The 20,847-nt window shown below is 32.5% G+C and overlaps 1 protein-coding gene across 1 annotated transcript in view; it reads right to left on the minus strand.

Moving 5' to 3' along the window:
• The window catches only part of KCNT2 (potassium sodium-activated channel subfamily T member 2), a 224,905-nt gene that overhangs the window by 122,292 nt on the left and 81,766 nt on the right, over nucleotides 1–20,847 (minus strand). Inside the window, exon 10 of the mRNA XM_045876372.3 lies at nucleotides 17,280–17,388. Within this exon, the coding sequence (XP_045732328.3) occupies nucleotides 17,280–17,388 (109 nt within the window). The remainder of the gene's footprint in view (nucleotides 1–17,279; nucleotides 17,389–20,847) is intronic.

Genomic DNA, 20,847 nt, shown 5'->3' on the forward strand with positions numbered 1-20,847 from the left:
GAAATAATGCCAATAATACATTTAAAAAATATAAGTAGCAAAACAATATAACATAAATTTATTGTTCTGGAATTAAAACATGATCCTAGTTTTATAAAAATGCTGACTTCTGCATGTATGCTCATATGCTCACATGTATGTCTGAATAAACACAAAAAAATGTAAGAGCAGGAATCAAACTATTAACAATAACTACCTCAAGGAGTGGGCAAATTTTCAAAAACTATGACTTTTAAAATAGGATTATGTGAATTCTTGGTTTCTTTTTATTGTTACGTTTATTATTTTTAATGTAAAGGCTTTTAAGATGAGCGATTATAATTAAAGATACAAGTTTATAGATACATATGAATCAAATCTATTTTCAAGTCCCTTTTACTTTATGGAAAATAAAATTGTTAATTACATTTTAACAAGTCAGAATCTTTTTTTAAAGTCTGCCTCAGTATTTTCTGAGCTCTTGTATGATTTCAAATACTAGAAGCTTCTTCCATGCAGTTGCTAGGTAACAGGTCTTTGGAAAGCAGTAACAACAGTGGAAAGTGCACTAAACCAATGCAGGGTTGTGATTTACAGAAATCAAATATCCTTTGGAAAAGAGCTTTTAAACAGAAACACAAAACAGGATAAATTTTAAAAATTGAATGTTATTTGTTTTTATTTTATGGGGATAAGTTTATTACATAGACTGAACAAACTGTGTTATAAAATTTCTCACATATTCTTTGCTTATTATACTGTTTATAAGCATGAGCGGGTCGATTGCTTGAAAATTGCTTTTTTTTTCTTAATAGGAGAATGGATAATCTCTAGCAATTCAGCTTTATTTTGACTCTGTCACTTTAATAAATAAAATAACCAACTGGTGAATGTGTGTGTGTGTTGCATGTGTATGTGCATGCACACACATGCATGATCACACAACAGAGACTTTTGCCAATTCTAGGACAGTGAGCCATTCAACCATGAAATGTCTAAGAATAGGTTTAAGTAAACCTTTAAAAGTCATTTAGTTTCACAGGATCTAAATATAAGAATGCTTATTAAATATATAGAATTCAGCTCCATTTGACATTGGCAATTTCCTATAAAACAGATTTATTGCACCTCAATAATTCCAGATATAAAAAGCTTTCTTGATTTTCTAATTGCTTGAATCCTTGCATTATTTTAATGCTGTAATTTTTTAATGTATCATATTAATTAAATGCTCAGAAGGAGAATCAAGTTTCCTGTATTCCAGAGCAAAACAGTTTAATTGTATTAACCTCTTTTTCTTTGAAACATGTCAGAAAAACAGCAGACTTAATATTTTTTGAAAAATTATTGTCCCAGGACTCTGATTTCTTTAGGTTCTAACCAAAAGTATTCTCTCCTCACTAGCTCATGATAGTTATTGATATCATGAGACCTAAGAATACAATTATTGAATCATCTTAATAGTAATAATAATACCAAACAATGTTTTAGCTTTTAAGCTAAATGATTCATATGTATGTGTGTATATACACATATTATTAAACCTCACAGAAGCTCTATGATGTATATTGTGTTAAACCATTTTCAGATAACAGATCAGATGTTCAGAGGTAAAATAACTAACCTAAATCCATTATTAATTTAAATTCAAACTACCAACAGAGAACTCTACAAAAATTATACAACTTTAAAATTGATTAAACAAATGCATTAAAATAAGTGATATATTCTAGTGGTTTTCCCCTCTCCTGAACCCACTTTAAGGGTTACTGTTTGCTACCAGATGGACAAATGACTCAAACAGCCACTAAATTAAACTGATGACTGAAAAAATACAACCACTGTGTTCCCCAAACACCCATCATTTAATAAGGTAGTTTGGAAGGAATGAAGTCAAACTTGACCTTGAAATCAATTTCGTTACTTTGCAATCACACACACAAAAATTGCAGCTAGACTAAAATGATTTGAGTCACTGATTCAAAGGTATTTGGAAAGATCTCTAGATTCATTAGTAGCAAATATACTGTTATACTATGATAAATGTTAGAAAAAAATTTAAATGCAGGTGCTATAAGCAAATACAAAAGGATATCTTTCCTGCCCTGGAGCAAATCAAAAAAAGCATCTCCAAGGAGGTGATATTTAAACTAAGATTTTAAGGATAGTTAAGAATAAATTATTTGAATGGTGAAGAAAGTGGACAGAAGTAATTTTCTTAAAAATAAAATCAGAGAGGTAGAAGGATATTGAAATTTTTATGGAAATTAACAACAAAAAAAAGGTCTAAAGATTAAGGAGAGAAAATATTACAAAGTTGCTGACAGAGCATGAGGCATTGGGATCCAGCATAGAGATGAGAAGGAAATTGTATTACAATAGAAGGAAAGCAGGAAGTGGTAAGTGAAAATGAAGCAACATTTGGAAAATATGGTAGTCAAAAATTTGAGGAAATTTTCATTTATTGGCTTCAGAGAATTAGGAAAAATGAGATAAAATTTGAAATAGTAACTGCAAGAGTGGAGAGTATTTTGATAAGAAAATATTCCACATTGTTAAGGGCCTCTAAGCTGCCCAAGTGAGTTTGTGGTGATATGAATCTGACCCACTAGGTGATTTTTTTTTTCCAGCAGTGCTCAGCCAAGGAGCAGAAAAAGAGGATCATCTATGTAGGATTTTGTTTGTGTGTATGTTTCTTTCCAATCTGGAGCCGTAAAAAATTAAAAACAAAGGAAATTAGTATAGTAATATGAGTTTGGTTGAAATTACAGCCCATAGAGTTCAGGTTATTTAAAGAGGGCAGGAGAAGAAAAGAAGGTAAGGCCCAGGGAGAAGCCACACTGATGATGCTTTAGAGCAATGCTGGTCAGCTGTTTGTGATGAAGAATCGATATTTTTTTTCTTTTTCTTAATTTCCAACCCATTGCAGACACATACGTTGTTCTATTGTGCATGACTGGTATAGAATTTACACCATGCATGACTCACCTATGATTTTGATATGAGTCTACTCACTTTCTAAAGAGATAACACACTGATTATGCACTTGGATGTCACGGTGATGTTAAATTGCTATCAAAGTTGCTAAATGCTTACTCTCAATTGCTATGCTTATCTTGTAGCCTAGCAAAGGTCTGTAGACTGAAACTGGTCTTTGAACAACACTTTGAATAGTACTGCATTAAAAGTCTTCATGAGGCAGAAGGAGCGTGTTTAGGTGGTAATGGAGGGTTGATAAGAAAAATAGAAACAAGGAAGATTGAGTTTGGATATCGTGAGGTTTGAAGAGTATAAATAAGACTGGAAGTATTTAGGATGATGTCAAGGTCCAGGTATATACTCCATTACATATTTCTTTCACTCTAAATCTCAGGGAATTCTTGTCAATTAAACTGGAAAATGGATCTTCTGAATCAAGCATTCTATGAAGTTTAAAATACAATATCTTAGCACTTATAAAAATGCATGATAAATAGAAAAATGTTGCAAATGTTGTCCTGTGCTTGATTTAAATGATCATTAGATTTGGAGTCACAAGATATGAGTCTGAATCCCATGTCTTTAAGCATGTGGTCTTTAGGCAACTGTACTTAGTATCATATTAGACAAATACATATAATTATTTAGATCTGTCTTATAGAAATATAAACTTCAGGGCGCCTGGGTGGCTCAGTCAGTTAAGCGACTGCCTTTGGCTCAGGTCATGATCCTGGAGTCCCGGGATCGAGTCCCGCATCGGGCTCCCTGCTCGGCGGGGAGTCTGCTTCTCCCTCTGACCCTCCCCCCTCTCATGTACTCGCTCTCTCTCATTCTCTCTCTCAAATAAATAAATTAAATTTAAAAAAAAAGAAATATAAACCAGATTGAAATAACACAGGGCAGCATACAGTAAATTATAGAGTCTCATACCAAGTAAATATTTTTGTTTTATAAAAATAAAGAATAAGTGGAAATATGAGCTTATATGAGTGCACACCTTTCCCTTACCAATCAGGGGAGATGCTACAATTTACCTGATCCTCCCAGACGAATGATAACCCATAGCCATATTTATAGTTGTCATGTGTAATCTGTGACAGCTGTTTTTTGGTAGTGTCATTATTCTGGACAAAATTGCAAAGGAAGCTCTCACCTCATCACTTACATTACACATTTAGTATACACTTATTAGCAACTGCTTGCCTTTTAACAGTCTCCCATAATAACCAAATCTTTCCCTTTCCTTTCAAAATGTTCTTACCAATGACACATGATAGATAATACATAGATGATGATAGATGATGATGATGATGATAGATAGATAGATGATAGATATAGATAGATGATAGATGATAGATAGATATAGATAGATGATAGATAGATGACAGATAGATAGATAATAGATAATAGAAGATAGATGATAGATAGATGCTATTGTCAACTAGAAGCTCATCTAACAATCTGAACGAAGTAAAAGTAAAGTACAAAAGAAGACTGAAATTTCAGTTTTACCAGGAGACTTATGTAACTTAAAAGGAATTCCTCAATGCAAAGGGAGTTTGATTTAATGGGTAATTGAGCCAAATGTTATGTCTAACTGAGTCCTTGCCTACTTGGATGTTCTTCCTCAATATCACCAACTTTCCACCAAACAGCCCCCACAATTCTTCAACATAATATTCATATCAATAGATTCCAAGAAATAAAGTAAGTTGGGCATTTCAGTCATTCACTATTCACACACTCTTTTTGACCTTAAGGGATAATTCCCTTACAAATTCTGTCTTAAAGAAAGTAACTTTTGGAAAAGTAAACTGATTGGAAGCATTAAAAGATGAATCCATGGACAATCTAGAGGCAAAAAGCATAAAAGTACAAGAAAAAGAGATAAAACTTTCGTTAGTTAAAAGCACCATAAATGCAATCCAAAGACAACTTGCAAACTGAAAAAAAATGCAATTTTTAAAATGTCAAAATGTTCATAATTTTAGAATATGAAAAACCTCTATAATTCACTAAAAGAAAAATAGTCATCTCTGTAGAAAATAAGAGTGCAGGGATGTATTTTATATATGAATGAACACACAAGTTAAATGGGCAATAGATACATGAAAATGTACAACTCTGTTAGTAATCAAAAACTGAAATTAAAATGAACTATTAGCTACAATAGCACATATCTTTTAACAGCACACATTTTGGAGACAGAGAACACGGATTAAAGGCCTGGTTCCACCACTTAGTATGGCATCATCAACATTTCACTTAATATCTTTGTGTCTCCGTTTCCTCATCTGCAAAATGAGAATACCTTGAACAACACAGGGGTTAGGGGAGCCAACCGTATGTACAGATGGCAAATGCACAAAGAACATTAGACTGCCCTAAAACTTAACTACCAATCACTGGAAGCCTTGCCAATAGCATAAACAGTGGATTAACACGTATATTGTATATTATCTGTATTATATACTGTATTCTTACAACAAAGTAAGCTAGAGAAAAGAAAATGTTATTAAGCAAATGATAAGGAAAATACAATTACAGTACTGTACTATATTTATTGGGGAAAAATGCACACATAAGTAGACTCCTGCAGTTCAAATGCATGTTGGTCAAGAGTCAACCATACTAATAAAATCTCTCTATGGTAGCAAGCCTCCTGAAGAAATAATGGTTCTCATATCCTGGTATTCACAGAATAGGGCTGATCTGTGTAACCAATAGGATATTGTGAAAGTTACAGAGAGGGACAGCCAGGGCCATGTCACAAAAGACATTGTGGTTTCTGCCTTGCTCTCTTTTAGGTCAATGTTTTCTGGGGCAAGCCAGCTGACACATCATAAGGACACTCAATACTGCCCTAAGGAAAAGTTCAAGAGGTAAAGAACTGAGGCCTCTGGAACAGTCAGCATTACCTTACCAACCATGTGAGTGAAGAGTGAACCACAACGGAAGCAGATCTTCCAACCCAAGTCAAGCCCTCAGGTAACTGTAGTCCCAACTGACATCTTCACTGCAACATCATAAATATCCTGATTATTACTCTCTCAAATTCCTGACCCACAGAAACTGTGAGATAATAAATGTTTGTGGTTTACACCACAAAGCTTTGGGGTTGTTACACAGCAATAGATAACTAATACATTACTTTATAAGGTTGTAACAAAAATTAATTGAGTTAATCTACAAAAAGTGCTTTAGAACAGTAGTCCAAGGCACCTGAGTGGCTCAGTCAGTTAAGTGTCCAACTCTTGATTTTGGCTCAGGTCATGATCTCAGGGTTGTGATACTGGGCCTGGAGCCTGCTTAAGATTCTCTCCCTCTCTCTCTAAAAAAAAAAAAAAGTAGTCCTTGCACAAAATAAGGACTATATAAATGTTGACTGCCACTAGTAGTATGACTATAATAATAATAATAAGTTCTTAATATTATTTTTCATTTGCCCAAGGGGCAAGAGTTAAAGGAATAGTGCCCACTTTTGGAAAAGTAAATTATACATTTCTGAAGAGCAAATTGGCATTGTGTATTAAAATCAGAAAAGTACACCTACTATTTAACCTAGAAATTACACTAGGTAATCATCTAAAGCTTATCACACAAGTTCAAGAAAACCTCTTTTATGATATTGGGTATTTACTTATTTATTTATTTTAGTCCTGGACAAAACTGAGTCATAGTAAGCTGAAAAACAAAGAATGTTGAATACACACAATCCAAGGAGGAACTGATTGCATCAAAATTACTCATTTACAATTTCAACATATTACAGATTTCTTTTCCTTATTTTCAAACACATACACTTCCAAAATTTGTTGGAAATAACTTAGCTCAAATCACCTTGGTGATTTTTAAAAATAGCTATCACTTTTTAAATTTGCCTTATTTTTCATTCTTCATTGGAAGCTGAGTTAACATTCAAGAAGGAAGTTAACATTCAAGTAGCTACTGACTGATCATTAGTTTTAGTCTATGAATACAGGAATACAGAATAGCCGATAGCTTAAATGAGAACTTGGCACCAATGAAAGTTATTGTTATATTAGGATATTAAATGGCATTTGTCATGGGTTATAAAATATAACAATATGCTAACTGTATAATTTCATAAACCCATATAAATTCTCTTTTACCAATCTAATGATTTCAGTTCATGTAAGCAAATTATTATAGTCTATACAAACATAACCCCTAGTCATAATTAAGTGAATAACACATTCCCTGCTTAGATTAGAAGATGTCCCTGCATTCACAAATGTTTTCATGGCATTAATTACACTTGATAATTTGGACCTTGAGGGGAAAAAATGTAAAAATATACAATCTATAAATACATTTAAAAACAACCATTATCAGCAAAATCACCTTCCAGCTAGTATTATGCTTCTATAAAAAATGAAATATAATTCATTATACATGTATTATATTAATAAAATTGTTACCCTACTTTATGGAATTCCATATCTTACTTATTCCATTTGTATTGACCTTCATTTTAATATAATTTCTAATAAGGACTTTGGTTGGATAATACATACACACACCACATCTATATATCTCATATATCTATTCTTATATGGCTAGACATTTTCCTTCTTTCTACATTTATTCTTATAATAAATAAAACTGCAATAAATGCCCTTTTACTTAAATGTTGTGTGTAGTTCATATTATTTCCTCATGAAACCTTCATGTAATTGTGTAAATAGATGTTAGTGACTATGTGACTAGTGAAGGAGACAGACAAGGGAGAAACACAGTAGGATAGAACTGGGTTTTCCCTACACAGGCGGAAAAACTGTAGATTTTTTTTCCCTTTTCACTATTTCATAGATTGTTGTATATTTTTATTTTACTGAGTTATAGTATTACTTTTGAACACTGTTACTGGATCTTTTAAGTTTTTAAATTTTATACTATAGCCTGTATACTTGTAGTAATAAAATACTATGAGTCGAACACTGTGCTTGTCACCCAAGATATAAAGCATTTAAGAAACTCATATCCTAGGGGCACCTGGCTGGCTCAGTCAGTGGAACATGTGACTCTTGATCTTGAGGCTGTAAGTTCAAGCCCCATGTTGGGTGTGGAGATTACTCAAAAACAAAACCTTTGGGGAAAAAAAAAAGAAGTTTCTATTCTAGAATTAAATGAACATCTAAGCAACTACAAATCAATTAGTAAACTGCTATAATACAAATTATGTTAAATGGGAGGATATACAAAAAAGAGATTAAGGTGGCAAAAATAAAATGATTTCTCACTTTCTTTGGTTCCCACAGTCAATTATTAGGTCTACAGAATATATCTGAAATGATTGATGAATCTATTCTCACTGTCCATATCCATCATCACCACTCTGGTTCAATCCCTCAGTCTCTCTCACCTGAACATCCTAATAGCTTGCTAAATAATTACTCCTGTGAAGCTCTTTGTGTTCTCTCCACTGTACTCCACGTATCCCCTGGAGTTACTTTATTATCTAGTTAAAATGTTATCCCTTTACCTATAACTGTCATCAGTCACTCACTACTTCTCCAGCAACATTCCAATTCATTAGTAAAGCCTAATTCACAGTCTCTCTCACATATTTGTGTGTGCACAATATGTTCTCATGCAGTCTGTTTTGAGGCAATGTTAGACAAACATCCCATGATAATATTATAGCATTAGGATATTGTAATATCCTCGTATTAGGATCTCATTCTTCTAGGGTTAAAAATCATATTTTAAGAGACTTTTCAATACAAAAGTAATTACTCCAGGGACAAATATATTATATTAAATCATGAAAACTTTACCTAAGTAGGTCTATCAGATTGACTAAATTCATCAATCAAAATCTGATGAAACTAGCACATACTTGGAATCATGAGTTTTGATATATATGGAGGGTGGCAAGGGCAGGGGAGGAGGATCATAAGGTCACAGCTGAAGCTCTACCTGGAAAGAACAGGCTCTATTAGAGTGGTATTCTTGGGCAGCACGTAAAAGTACACTGGCTCACTGGTTAAAAAAAAGGGTGATTTAAAGAAAATGAGAAAATCTGCCATTGGAACAAACAGCTAGTCCATCTGATATATCATTATACACTAGTACCTAGACTAACGAATTGTTCACAGTAGGACTCAATAAAAATGTTTTGAATAAGTAAATGAGAGTGAAAGAAGATAAACCTGTTTTTTATAAATCATTGTTATCAAGAAACTACCTTAGAGACTGAAAACCATAGATCTAGGATATGATAGAATATGCCTGGCACTTTCCAAAGACAGAAGAAGAAATATGCTACTTTGGCTTTCAGAACCATGAAATTGAGTCTTGGAGAAATACAAGACTATAAGAAAATTAATGGGGAAAAACATAAAGATGCTTTGAGTTAATTCAATTTTAAGTGGTCCACAAGAAAATGGCTTGAAATACCTAATGTTCAATGGCGATTTAATCAACTGTCGAAGAGAACAAACAAGAAAGCTGGTTGGCTATTTAATAGACCCACATATTAAAATTTTAAAAGCTACAAAAAAAGTAAAGCAAATAAGTTACTGATTTTTTTTTTTGTTAGGAGGAATGAAAGACAAGAAAATATTTCATTTAAAAAACAATTCACACCAATGTTAATTTTTTAGTTTTGATTAAACGGATATAGTTATATAAGAAATTAACATCCTGGGAAGCTGTGTGATAAGAAGGGTATACGGGAATGCTCAGTCCTGTCTATACTAATCTTCTATCTAAATTATTTCGAAAAAAATGAAAAAGCAAATGCAATTAAAAATGAAATATTTAAATATTCATTCATTCATTAAATATTTAAATATTTAAAAATTAAAAATTTTTAAATTTTTAATTTTTTAAAGATTTATTTATTTATCTGAGAGTGAGATCAAAGAGCAAAGCAAGGGGAGGGGCAGAGGGAATGGGAAAAGCAGACTCCCCATTGAGCAGGGAACCTGACTGGGGGATCCATCCCAGGACCCTGAGATCAGGACCTGAGCAGAAGGCAGACACTTAACAGACTGAGCAACCCAAGTGCCCCCAAAATATTGATTTAATACTGAATTATAAAAATACAATTATAAAAGACATTTTGGGGACAATTGCCAACATTTAAATACAAACCAGACCCATGAAAATATTTGACCTTCTTAGGGGTGAAAATATTATGCTGGGTATATAGTAGAATGTCATTCTTTGGAAAAGCGTGCTGAAGTTAACAGTGTGTGTGTGTGTATGGAGAGAAGATTAAGCAAATGTGGGGAACTGTTAACTGTTCAATGTAAATGGAGGGAATACAAGTTTTCGTTGTATAATTTTTAAGCTGGGTGTTTGATTTTTTGTAAAGTAAAAATAGTGAAGAAAGAAAAAATTTAAAGACTCTCTAAATTGTGCTGGTCTTCAACATGGTCTTAGGTTAAGTGGCTTCTGATGATCTCTGCAATAACACAAACATCAAAGAGAATATTTTCATCTGAAAACAGAGAATTTTCAAAGTTGGGGTTTTCATCTTTTGAAAATGTAGGAATTCAAAGCATTATGTTCTTAAGTAGGTTGTAAGAATGAAATTTAAACTGATATCTATGTGGGTGTTATATGGGAAAGGAAGAAATTATTCAGCATGAAAAACTCACACCTTACCATTTGGTGAAAGTCAAGCATTGCACATACATATGTTATTTAGAAACACCTAACATAATTTCCAATATTTATATTACTTGGAAATATTTTCCACTGTCTTTTCTGGGTAGAAAAAAGTGAAGCATTGGGATGTCTTGTGTTTCAGCAAAAAAATTAATAGTGAGTAAACTGAGACAAGACCTTCATTTCTTAGTCAAATCATTTCTCCAAGATTTGTGTGTGTGCATGCATATGCACACATGCACGTGTGTTTATTTTAAACAATATCGTTTTTATAATTGTAGTCATGACTACCTACTATAAGAAATATGTTTATACAATATTGTCAATGATATTGTTAAAAATACTTTCATCTATACTTTTAACTTGTATTGCAATTGAAATCTTTTAAATTTTTTTTTTTAATTCCCAGAACTCCTACTGTTCTAGTATAATGAATCATTCTTCTAGGCATGTTTTAGTTGTGAAGTAGAGAGAATTTCATTCAGTCAACACTTTACTATTGAGGTATGATTCTTCCTTTCATTCATGAACTTTAATTCAAATTCTGTTACTTATGAAATATCATAGCCAAAGCATGGAAAATAAAATTCATAGAAAATTCACAATTTATAAATCAATTTTTACATTCTTTATTCTAACTTTTACATTTTCTATTCATACAAATTTATTTATAAAATGATTTTTAACATTCTTCTCTGCCACCTGTGGGTGAAAATTTACCAATATGATTTTTATGTCTTCTTGCATCTGTTAAAATGAGGTAGAAAATTTTCAAGGACCCAGTATGTTGAAAGAAAATTAGTTGACAAATGAAAGGCAACTGAATATTCACTCGTAGATGATATAACCCTTTATCTGGGATGTGAAGATAAAGTGGCAACATAAATTTAGCAATTGATTTATTCATACAACAGAGATTCATCTCCCACTGATTTTCTGGGTATTTTCATCTGACGAGGAGACAAATAGCAAACTTCTTTTAGATTCAACTAATTGGAGAGCTCAGTTTATTCTTTAAGTTCATTCAAGGCTTTTCAATAAAAGAGTTCTTTTCCTAATAAAGTACATTTTTTCCTTATGTTTCTTTTATTTTGGGTTTGTTTCTTTTTTAATGAGTGAAGAAAGAGATAAGGGTTTGGTTTTATTCTGATTAAAATTTGGTCTATAGAAACATGTCTGAAAGCTGAAATATTATAATGTTTTGCTTTTTTCACCATGGTTTTTCCACAAAGAGGAGAATATTTGTGAAGGGCTCAACAATGTAGAAACCTTTTTCCTAGGTGATTTCTGATCAGATATATGACCTTGGAGAGACTTTACAATTTAGAATTGCTAGTCCCACAAGAGGCTTCCAGAGAATATAAGATGTTACAAAACCACATTTTTGTATTAGTCATAGCTATGGAACACTGCCATTACCTCTTCCTATGTTTCAGTACCAACTGCCACTTCTTAAAAAAGAAGTGTATTGATAAAAAATATTTCTCACTGGAAAAGAGATTTAACACAACCAAAGCTATAGTACCATTTGACTTTTGTTCTACAGAGGTTGACAAAAAAATAACCGACCAGGAAGAATCTTTTAAAAATAATGATGTGGTAAAAGAATGCTGGCATCGATATACTGGAAAGAGGAAACTAGTGAGTTCAGGCTGACATTGGAGGCACAAAGATGTAGCAGCCTATTATACCACACAAATGGTCATCACTACTGGCAAATGTACTGGGGAACATGAAGACTAGAAGTCAGCCTACAGGCAGAACTCACGGATACCCAGGAAAGAAGGAAAGGGGGGTGTTTTGACACAGCCATGATCATGACATGAACTAGGGTTGAGTCAGTGGGTAAGCCTGGGATACTCAGGGAGTCTAAACTATAGGACTTGATGGATTGAAAGCAAACGATTGAAGAATGATTCATGGATTTTGGCTTGAGTTCTAAGTAGATGGTGTTGAGAAGAATGGGACAGAAACAGATTTTAAGTCAGGGAAAATCAGTAAATATTTCTACATATCTTAATTTTGAGACCGCTGTTAGAAACCTAATAGGAGATATTGACTACACAGAGATACAACACTGAAGCTCATAGTGAATACTGAGGGAGAGATGTAATTTTGGAAACCATAGAAATGAATGAGGCCCCCTAAGGAAAAAGTATGTAAGGAATATTGTAGAAAATCTTATTTAAATAATATGGCAATTTTATATCTCGCTTTCCAGTGCTTACTCCTTTTATTTATTTTTGTAGTCTCACTGCACTCCTTAGGATTTCCAGGAAAATGCTGAGTACAAGTGGTTTGGTAAGCATCCCTGTTTGTGCCTAATCTTAAAGGCAGACTTTCAATATGTGGTCATTATTTTTTCTTCTAGGTTATTGTGTAGATAATTTTCCTTAGGCTAAGGAATGTTTTCCTCGTAACTGTCTAACACTTTTTCTTTCTTTTTCTTTTTTTCAAATTGTAAATGGATACTGAATTCTCTCTCAAAAGTTCCTTTTGTATCCATTGAAATACTATTTTCTCCTTTGACATGATGATCTATTTCTGGAATAATTTCAACTTGGTGATGATATATTATTTTTTAAATACATTACTTTGATAGTTTTGCTAATATATTTTATATAATTTTTCGGGGTGCCTGGGTGGCTCAGTCGTTAAGCGTCTGCCTTAGGCTCAGGTCATGATCCCAGGGTCCTGGGATCGAGTCCCACATCGGGCTCCCTGCTCAGCGGGAAGCCTGCTTCTCCCTCTCCCCCTGCTTGTGTTCCTGCTCTCGCTATCTCTCTCTCTCTGTCAAATAAATAAATAAAATCTTAAAAATATATATATTTTTTATATAATTTTTCAACTATGTTAATCAATTAAATTGGTCTCTAATCATTTCTCATGCTATCCTCAATAAGTTTTGTATCATGGCTAGGTCAGCCTCATAAAATGAGTTGGGAAGAGATCTTTTTCTACTCTTCGGAAAATATGTACAAGCTGAGAACTATGTTCTTTTTGAATGCCTATAATAAGCTGTAAAACATCATGAGCAATCCCCAGTCACTTTTCCTGGGAATAAAGATAATATAGAATTGTGAGGAGGATGAAAAATAGGTACTCAAGATTCATGATAATCATCAATTTGATAGGTACCAATTATGAGTGACTGATGTTCTTTTGAGTATTTTTTAAATTATAATAAACCTATGAGATAGCTTCTCTTATTAATCACACTTTATATTTCAAAGAACTCAAGCTGAGAGAAATTAAGAAGCCTGAGGTCATGTAGTTACTATATAGTAGAATGGAAATTTGACTGAGGATGGTCTCATTCCAGGATTTGCAGTATCGATCTCTTTACTTCGACTTTAATTTATCATAAAAAGGAAAATTGCTGAAAGCAAATTTTTCTATGAGCCATTTTGAGTTTATTTTCTTCTTAGGAAATTTGTGGTAATTAAAATAATCAAATTATCTATGAAATATATTTTTATGTTATTGAATCACATTAAAATTTGTAGTGGTTTATATTCAGAAATTCTGTATTATAGCTATTATTCTACTAAAGATATTTTCTATCTCCAGACTTACTATTTTTACTTCCCTCTCGTGATGAAATGAGTAAGAACATATCTTTTCTGCTGCTGAAATCATTCCCATATAGTCTTTTCTCTTATAACTCTCATCAAAGTGTAGATTATTTTAATTACAATTAATAATATAATAATTCATTCAAATGATATTGTAACAATTCAATAGTTTAATGAATGTAGTGATTTTGTTCAGAAGAAAAGGATCCATATATGATATGTCTGGTAGATGTGCATAAAGTAATAGTTGCTAGGTTGCTATATTGTTTTTACTTTTTAATATTTTATATATTCATAACAAATTCTGAAAGTTTCTTCTTTTTATCTTTTAAAAACATGGATTTAGTTTTAAAAAATACATAAATTATAGTCATGGTAGTAGTTCCACAATTTAGGGTGTATTGAAGAGGCTATTTAAATAAACAGAAATAAAATTACCTCATTTTATATCCTGTATAATTGGAATTGTGCTATTTAACACTCATGAAAATGAGAAGACAAAAATATAATGAATATTATCAAATGAATATTGGTTTAAGATTAAAGCAATTATTATTTTATTACAAATGATATTAGTTATCTATTGCCAAATAACAAATAACTACAAAATTCAATAACTTTAAGCAACCAATACTTAATTTCTCAAAATTCTGTACATCAGTATGACTCTTTGGGTTGACTGTGGGTAAGTCAGGAGCTAGAGAGGTGGAGGGCCTGGGATGGATTAGCGTCACTTTCCATGTGATTTTTAATCCTTAGGGAGGTTAAATTGGGAAGCTTTACATGCAGTTCTCTGGGTAGTTTTCCGGTGAAGGGAAAGCAGAAGCACAAACTTTTAAGACTTAGCCTCTGAAGTCATACAATGTAGCTTTTGTCACATTCTGGTCACAGTCACAAGACCAGCCTGTATTTAAGTGGTAGAGAACTACATTTCACCTCTTCATGGAATAAGCTGCAAGATCCCATCAACACTGGACAGACACAGGGAACATGGTTCATTGAAGACCATTATTTTAACAGTCTACCATACAAACTGTCAGCTTGGTACACTGTCTTTTGAAAGGTAAAGTCTGTAATCTTTTAACCTCATGCTGAGATGTGAAATTTATTATATTGGTTTAAGAGTCTCATACATCACCCCAAATTGTTTTATGACATTTTAATGAAACTAGGATGCTTTTATCTTTTTATAATATAAAAGAAGAGTTCCTCTGAGATGTTGTAATCTCAGCCTAAAAGAATACAGACATCATTAAAAGGAATTTCAGCAGGTGCCATAAATTAGAAATATTGTGATAAACTATCAGGATAGAACTTTTAACTATCCCATTCATTTCAATGGGCTTATCAAAATAATGGCAAGATAAGAATATAAAAGAGAATCAATGCAAATAGCCTTTGTAATTTTTTATTTGTAAAGGTGGACTATTTCAGTGAATTTGATCTATCTGTTGTGAACCTATCTAGGGCCTGTTAAGAAGAGGAAAGAACTAAAGTCTATTCTGAATTTTAGTTATAACACATTCAACATTATAAATTGTTTTCCCAAACTACATATTGTTTTAGGATCCACATATCATATCCATTTATTGAGCACCTAATATGTTTCAGATATTATTTAACCCTTACTGCTAATCTTAACCAATGAAAGAGAGACATCATACATATGATATATAAAGTAACAGAAGAGAAAAATAGGGCTCAGAATACTAATTTGGCTATCTAAATCTTAAGTGGTGGTACTCAAATTTAAATTCACATCTTTAGGACTTATGTCATTACTGCCTTCCTAAAAATTATATCATAATAAGTCATTATCAGGTACGATAAAAATTTTACAAAAATATTCCTTTTACTAAATAATAATAAAATCAAGGCAGCTTAGTTGCAAAGGTCTTTTAGATAAACAACTGGCATTTCTTGAATGCTAATTACATATGTAACAGGTAGCAGACGGAGAATTTACATGTATTTTCCATTAAATTTCACAAAGCCATTTACAAAGGAGGTGCTCTTATTTTTTAATTTTCAGTTTAAGGAACAGGTTAAAAACAAAACAAAACATAGCACCATCATCACAAACCATTTAAACCAGTAGTAGTACTTAAAACAAACTTCCAAACAGATACTAAAATGCAGCCACGGTTAAGAGCCATTAATTAGTTTGCTATACATTTTTAGAGAAAACTGATGCCATTAGAAGCAAGAGTAAAAGATAAAAAACAGCAAACTGAATTGCAATAATTTCGTGGTTTTCTTGATATTATTTAGAAATTTCTTAGTGTTTATAATTTTTCAATTAAATATCATATACAAATAGGTAAGCATTTTTAAGATTTGTAAACACAGATGAAGAAAGTACATTTTGCTACCACTTTGTTAAAATGACTTACATTTTAATGTTTGCAGCTTTAAATTATTAAGGTGAAATGTTAAAAAAAACAAGGATGTTATTTTTTTTTTAAAAATGTACATAAATTACTGCCTGGATCAAAATTAGTTCCTACAGAAACATTTAAGAAAAAAATAAACTATCATCTTACTGTTCATTTTCCAGTCTAAAGTATAATCTCATATGAAATTACTTTAAAAGTGGTGTCTCTATGAAAAACTCACTTGTATGTTTTTCTTGAAATGTTTTCAAAATCTATCTGATCTCCAAATAAATCTATTTTAATACATTTGAATATATTTTAATATTACTCTAATGCATATGTAAGCTTACATATATATTAAGTAATCCATAACAAAGCACTATCTATGTGTAAATGTAAGTGTAAATTAATAGCTGCAGCATTCAAAACCTGTGTTTATACTATGCATAAAACTATAAGTGTTAATCTATTTGTAGTCTTACCAAGGTATCCAGTAAATTCAGTTGCTTAAATCACCAAATTATATAAAAAAGTACAAATTCACTCCCCAAACATTACCTTGCCACTTTTTAAAGTGAATAAATTCTCTCATAACAAGTAGATGATAAAAAAGAAATCCTTCTATTCTATGCAATCATGAATATATTAAGCTGACACTAATTTCAGAGACATAACTCTTACTATCGCAGTTTGAGGAAATTCAAAGTATCTCAGTTGAGACTAAACTTACCAGCAAATTTGATATGGAATTTATTTTCAGGCTTTAATATCTGGACATACAAAGGGCAATTTGGAGCAAAATCTTTTACAGCCCATGCTCTCAAAATTGTTTGGTGGTCCTGAAATGATAAATATCAAAAGATCATGAAATAAATTGAAAAATTGGTAACATATAAAGTAAAAATCTTCAATTGGTGTGTTAAATGTTCACATCCACAGTTTAAAATTCAACATAAAAAATAATGAATTGTAAGGACTTATTTTTAAAGATTCTTACTATTTCTATAAAGGAGAATAACAATACCTAGTTCAATCAATGCTAATTCCCAGCACTTAGAAAATTAGCAGCGATTAGGAGGAAAGTTTCTTGACAAGCTTAAAAGTAATCTTCTTAGAAAACAATTGAGGGGCAGAGGCTTCAGAAATATAGCACAACTAATAGTTTGTAATAACAGTTTCCATGGAAAATAATATGAATTTATAACAATTTTAACATGTTTAGGAAGATTGGCAAAAAGGGAATGACTACAGTGACCATGCATGTAGAGAACATACCATTTTAAATTTTTTTGTATAATAGTAAAAGTAAAAGGATTTTTGACTCTATGGGTGTGTGTTGGAAAAGATCAGTAACTTTCAGATACTAAAAAAAAAAAAAAAAAAAAAAAAAAAACCCAGTTTAAAAAAAAGTTTCTGAGACTGAGAAAGGAATAAAAAGCATGCTTAACATTACATATCATATGACCCCATAAATTATTATTTAATTAACTAAGTAGATCAAAGCAAATTATCAGAGAAATATGTCAGTTAGCCAATACATTTTGAAAAAGGAAACAAGGGCGCCTGGGTGGCTCAGTTGGTTAAGCGACTGCCTTCAGCTCAGGTCATGATCCCAGGGTCCTGGGATAGAGTCCCACATCGGGCTCCCTGCTCGGCGGGAAGCCTGCTTCTCCCTCTCCCACTCACCCTGCTTGTGTTCCCTCTCTCGCTGTGTCTCTCTCTGTCAAATAAATAACTAAAATCTTAAAAAAAAAAAAAAAGGAAACAAAATCATGTTCAAGGATACACTGTCCATATAGTAGTCATTAGCCACATGTGGCTGTCTAAATTTAAATTAACTAAAGTTAAGAATTCCATTTCCCTATCACACTAGCCACATTTCCAGTGTTCAAAGCCGTCTGTGGCTAATTCAAAGTTATATGGAACAGTGCAGATATAAGCATCTGCATCATCACAGAAAGTTCTATTTGACAATGTTGTTAGGGAAAGAAAAGGATAATTAAAAATACAAGTAGATATGAGGGATTATTTACAGAAGTGCAGAAAGAAGCTGTTGTCAGTGGTTGGCAATTCTAAATTGCATGAAAGTTAATGAAGTGTAACTCAGAATTCCTTAAGTAGATAAGCAGACAATGTGTGTCTTCCAGGCAAACATTCAAAACATGATGATGAACCTGATACAGTGTGACAGTTAATTTTATGTGTCAACTTGGCTGGGCCATTAGGTGCCCAGGTATTTGGTTAAACATTATTCTGGATGAGTGGGAAATCCCAGAAAAGGGAGAAGCAGAGAAAGAAGTCACAAATTCTGTGTATAAATTTACACGACATCGGCTAACCTCTAAATCACACATGCATGGGACAGAATAAGAGCAATCTCAACTGAGATTTGAATCACTGCCCACTAGAAGGATGATAGAGTTTGCATTCAAGTGAACCAAATTAACTGCTTGCTGAAACAAGAATATCAACACTCTTCAGAGGAATATAGGAGACAGATACCAAGGCTCCACAATATAATATAATATTCAGAATACATTGCAAAATTATTCAGTATATGAAGTGCCAGAAAAATGTTACCTATTTGTTAATTTTATGGGAAACAAAACTAAGTCCAATAAACATTAGCCTTTACATGATCTAGATGACTGAAATCAGACTAGGGCTTAAAGCAGGTAATAAAAGTATCATCACTGAGGTAAAGGAAATATGCCCACAATAAATAGGAAAAAAAACTCAGTAAAGGAATGGAAAATATTTTTTAAATTAAACAAAAAGCTCAAATATCTGAAACATATTCACTGGATGGGCTGTGAAGTATAATGGAGATGACCTAGGAGAGTCAGTGAACTTGATCATAGATCAACAGAATTTATCGAATTTGAAAAACAGAGAAGAGGGATGGAAAAGGAACAGAGTTCAGGGACTTGTGCAACAATGTAAAAATGTCTTATATAATGTAATTGGATTTCCAGGAAGAACACAAAGGAGAAAATAGAACAGAAAATGATTTGAAGAACTAGTGGCTGGAAACTTTCCAATTTTGTTAAAGGCATAATTTTTCAAGTTCAAGGAACTCAGAAAATCCCAAATCATGTAAACAAAAAACTACCACACCTAAGAACTCTGTAGTCTAATTATTGAAAACCAAAGGTAAAGATAATATTTTGAAAGCATCCAAAGAAAAATAGTTGTATGACCAAGGACTCTCATCAGAAACCATGGAAACCAGGGGACAGGGAAACAATATCTTAAACTCCAGAATGAAGAGGGGGGAAAAATTTAAGCCATAATTTTATAGAGAAAAATCCTTAAAAGAGATGAAATAAAGGACTTTTTCAATTAATGAAATCTAAGAAAATGTGTTGTCATCAGAATTATACTACAAGAAAATTATAAGAAACTTCTTTATGCTGAAAGGAAATGATACCAGAGGGAAAGTCAGAACTTCGGTTATCAAAGAAGAGTATCAGAAATGGGTAATATATGAGTGAACAAAGATAATTTTTTTCTTTAAAACATGTATATCTTTACAGAGAAAAATTTATAGTATTGTCTTGTGGAATTTGAAGTTTATAAAAATAACAGAAGAATAAGCACAAAGTTTATAACTTTAATATTGTTCAATATTAAAAAATAAGTAAATTGGGGGCGCCTGGGTGGCTCAGTCGTTAAGCGTCTGCCTTCGGCTCAGGTCATGATCCCGGGGTCCTGGGATCGAGCCCCGCATCGGGCTTCCTGCTCCGCGGGAAGCCTGCTTCTCCCTCTCCCACTCCCCCTGCTTGTGTTCCCTCTCTCGCTGTGTCTCTCTCTGTCAAAATAAATAAATAAAATCTTTAAAAAAAAAAAAAAAGATTAAAAAAAAAAAAAAAGGGGCGCCTGGGTGGCTCAGTTGGTTGAGTGACTGCCTTCGGCTCAGGTCATGATCCTGGAGTCCCGGGATCGAGTCCCACATCGGGCTCTCTGCTCAGCAGGGAGTCTGCTTCTCCCTCTGACCCGCCCCACTCTCATGTGCTCTCTCTCATTCTCTCTCTCAAATAAATAAATAAAATCTTTAAAAAAAAAAATAAGTAAATTGTGCAATATTAACATGAAGCAGACTATGAAGAGTTAAGCCTGTGTAGTGTAGTCCCTACAGTAGTCTCTAAAAAAATTTCAAAAGATAATTTCTAAAAAGTCAATAGGCATAATAATAAAAAAAGTAGAAAAGAGAAAACAGAGGAACATGAATTGGTAGGGAAAAACAGAAAACAATTTAGTTAGACCTCCATCCAACCATATAAATGATGGCACTAAAT

Source organism: Mirounga angustirostris, unplaced genomic scaffold (genome assembly GCF_029215605.1).
Source record: "Mirounga angustirostris isolate CCGP_5_RB_7025 unplaced genomic scaffold, mMirAng1.0.hap1 SCAF_6, whole genome shotgun sequence".
Classification (NCBI taxonomy): domain Eukaryota; kingdom Metazoa; phylum Chordata; class Mammalia; order Carnivora; family Phocidae; genus Mirounga; species Mirounga angustirostris.